Source organism: Aquarana catesbeiana, linkage group LG02 (assembly GCF_042186555.1).
Source record: "Aquarana catesbeiana isolate 2022-GZ linkage group LG02, ASM4218655v1, whole genome shotgun sequence".
Taxonomy (NCBI): Eukaryota; Metazoa; Chordata; class Amphibia; order Anura; family Ranidae; genus Aquarana; species Aquarana catesbeiana.
In genome coordinates, this window is record NC_133325.1 from 769896362 (window position 1) to 769899721 (window position 3360).

Sequence of the window (3360 nt, forward strand, 5' to 3'; positions counted from 1 at the left end):
TAGCATGATTAACTCTTAAAAAAAAAACATTTCTGCCATGGTTTTGAAAGAGTCGTTGATCAGGTCTTTGTAAATATAATAGAGAATGAGCTACAAAATATTATTTTTTTTCAACATATTCTAATATATGCATATTCAGTAGAAAAAACAAGATTATAATTACAATACTTATGTTTAGTTACAATTTTAGATAGTATATTGTGGTCCTTAAAGAAAGAACTAACTATTTTTTTTATTTTCTGTGTATTTATTTGCAGCTTGTAGACAATGGGAGACTGGAGCTTTTTGGGAAATATATTGGAGGAGGTGAATGAGCACTCCACTGTAATCGGTAGAGTTTGGCTCACTGTCCTATTTATTTTCCGGATCCTCATTTTGGGAACAGCTGCCGAGTTTGTATGGGGGGATGAACAGTCTGATTTTGTATGCAACACCCAGCAGCCTGGTTGCGAGAATGTCTGCTACGATGAGGCCTTTCCTCTGTCCCACATCAGATTGTGGGTCCTGCAGATCATCTTTGTCTCCACACCATCGCTGGTGTATGTGGGGCATGCTGTACACCATGTGCGGATGGAGGAGAAAAGAAAGGAGCGAGAAGAGGCAGAAATGAGTAGGCAGCAGGAAATGAATGAAGAGAGGCTGCCGCTGGCTCCTGATCAAGGGAGCATCCGAACCACCAAAGAAACAAGTGCTAAGGTTACTAAGAAGTTTCGGCTAGAAGGAACCCTTCTAAGAACCTATATCTGCCATATTATCTTCAAGACAATTTTTGAGGTGGGCTTTGTGGTGGGCCAATATTTCCTGTATGGTTTCCGGATCCTCCCACTGTACCGTTGCAGCCGTTGGCCTTGCCCGAACACGGTAGATTGCTTCGTCTCCAGGCCTACAGAAAAGACTGTGTTCATATTGTTCATGTTGGCTGTAGCAGCAGTGTCACTTTTTCTAAATGTGGTAGAGATCAGCCACTTGGGCTGGAAAAAGATCCGTTTTGCATTCCGAAGGTCAGCGGATCATCAACACCAACAGCTGCTGGGAGAAGTTTCTCAGAAGCCCCTGCACTCTATAGCCATCTCTTCCATTCCAAAGTCTAAGGGCTATAAATTGCTGGAGGAAGAAAAGGTTGTCTCCCATTTCTACCCAATGACTGAAGTAGGATTAGAAGCTAGCCCACTTCCTACTCAATTTAACAGCTATGAAAAAAGCAGCACAGGACTCTTGGAAGACATCTCAAAGGCTTATGATGAAACTCTTCCCTCCTACCGCCAAGCTGAAGAGCAAGAGGTGGTGAAAGTGCAAGTGGCCGAGACCTTAGAAAAAACTCCATCTGAGCGAGCTCCATCAGTGAGGGCTCCTTCGGTGCGTGCCCTCTCTGAACGTGTTCCCTCTGAGCGTGCACTTTCTGAAAGAGCACCATCACGCGCAGTTTCTGACCGCGCAGCTTCAGAGCATGCTCCTTCTGAACATGCATCCTTTGCCAAAGTACCTTCTAACAATGCACTCTCTGAAAGAGCACCCTCAGAGAGAGCCATCTCCCGTGCTGGTTCTGAGCATGCCCCTTCTGAAAGAGCTCCCTCTCGGGTAGCATCTGAGCTTGCACCCTTAGAGCGAGCTCCTTCTCGGACCAATTCTGAACATGCCCCTTCTGAAAAAGCTCCATCTCGAGCTGTTTCTGAGCATGCTCTTTCAGACCGAGCTCCATCACAAGCTATTTCTGAGCATGCTCTCTCAGACCGAGCTCCCTCACGAGCACCATCAGAGCATGCTCTATCTGAACATGCACCTCCTGAGCAAATGCCTTCTCGAGCAGCTTCTAATGTCCAGTTAGATGATGCTCCTGTAGAAAGCCCCCAAGAGATTGATAGGTCACCTTTAGAAAATGAGCGTACCCCCTCAAGGGCTCTCTCAGACCACATTGGTACTGTTCCCGCCCCATCAGATCATGGGTTTTCTCAACCTGTGCCTCCAGAATCAGAAGTTTTTGAACCAGAACCTACAGGCCTTGAGTTGCCTCTACTAAGTTTTGAATTATTTCCAGATTCCCGTTCCCTCAGTAGATTAAGTAAAGCAAGCAGCAGGGCCCGATCAGATGATTTGATGGTATGAAGAGAAAGTGATAATAAAAGGAGCATAAGAAGGGTCTCAGTAGAGAAGTCTAAGTGATTTGGATATTCAGTTACCAAAGGATGTTTTAGAGGAACATGCAGAAGGTTTTTGAGAAAAGTGCTTCCCAGGTGACCATATTTGAGGTGTTTTGTAAAGCCTTGTAAAGACACGTCTATATATCAGAAAAAGGAAAACAAATAGCATTAGTTTTAACTGATGCTTTTTGTAGAATTAGACAATCATGCTATCGTTATTTTTTTATTTTTTCCAATTTTTCCAATTTTTGTTATATTTTATTCTAGTACTATATTGTCAGGATATTTGCATTGCTCTTTTGGCAGTGACAATATAAAAAGTATAATTTAAGAAAATTTTAAATAGTCGAATATTACCAGCCAGGTTTATACTAGGCTGAAGATCTACTGAGCCAGAGCAGAAACATGACATTTACCTCAGCAATTAAAACAGGAACCTGGGTTAAAGCACAGTAAGAAAAGGTAACAAAATTGATATAAAAACAAACCATAGAAATGTAACCTAAACTTAAGTAAAGGAAAAACATGAAATATATTTCCTAAACCACAAAACTGCCCATTAAGAGTTTTCATATTTCCCAAAATATGCATTCCCATTCCTCCCTATTTTAGAATGCTAATTTTTCACCCTCGCCCCAAAGATCGTCTGTTATTAGATGGTTCACTGTGTGGTTTTTTTTTTCATAATTTTATAGTCACAACAACATTTTTTTCTTCTCAGTGGCTGTAACTTTCCACCGGATTCCTGATGTAATTTCCAGTTGTGTTCAATGTCAATGTTATGCAGCACAAAAGGAAGAAAACAAATAGAAAAGGTAGAGGCAGATGCATTCAATATTTTCCATCTTGAAAGAAATCTCTAAAAAAAAATTTTAAAAAAATTAAGAGTTCTACTTTTTTCTGCACAGCAGTCAGTAAATTACAAGACATGGATACAGCTTAACTCTGAACCTATTTCTGTTTACTTATCTTTCATCTGTTTTCATTCTCCATTGTATTTAATTATATATAAATCTTTTTGATAACATTTTGCCCCAGGAACATTTTTTCCCTACCTGGTGAATGAAACATGAAAAGGCAAAAACACACAAAAAAAATAAAATAAATTATATATATATATATATATATATATATATATATATATATATATATATATATATATATCTTAAATTGTGGCACATATTTTTCTAGACAGACTTATTGTTACACAAAAATTAAGTCT

At 39.7% G+C, this 3360-nt stretch overlaps 1 protein-coding gene across 1 annotated transcript; it reads left to right on the forward strand.

Moving 5' to 3' along the window:
- The first annotated feature begins 262 nt into the window (after positions 1-262).
- Positions 263-2958, forward strand: GJA8 (gap junction protein alpha 8). Its single transcript, XM_073618067.1, has one exon. It carries the CDS (start codon positions 268-270, stop codon positions 2101-2103), a length of 1836 nt encoding a protein of 611 aa, XP_073474168.1. The 5' UTR covers positions 263-267; the 3' UTR covers positions 2104-2958.
- Positions 2959-3360: the final 402 nt, after the last annotated feature.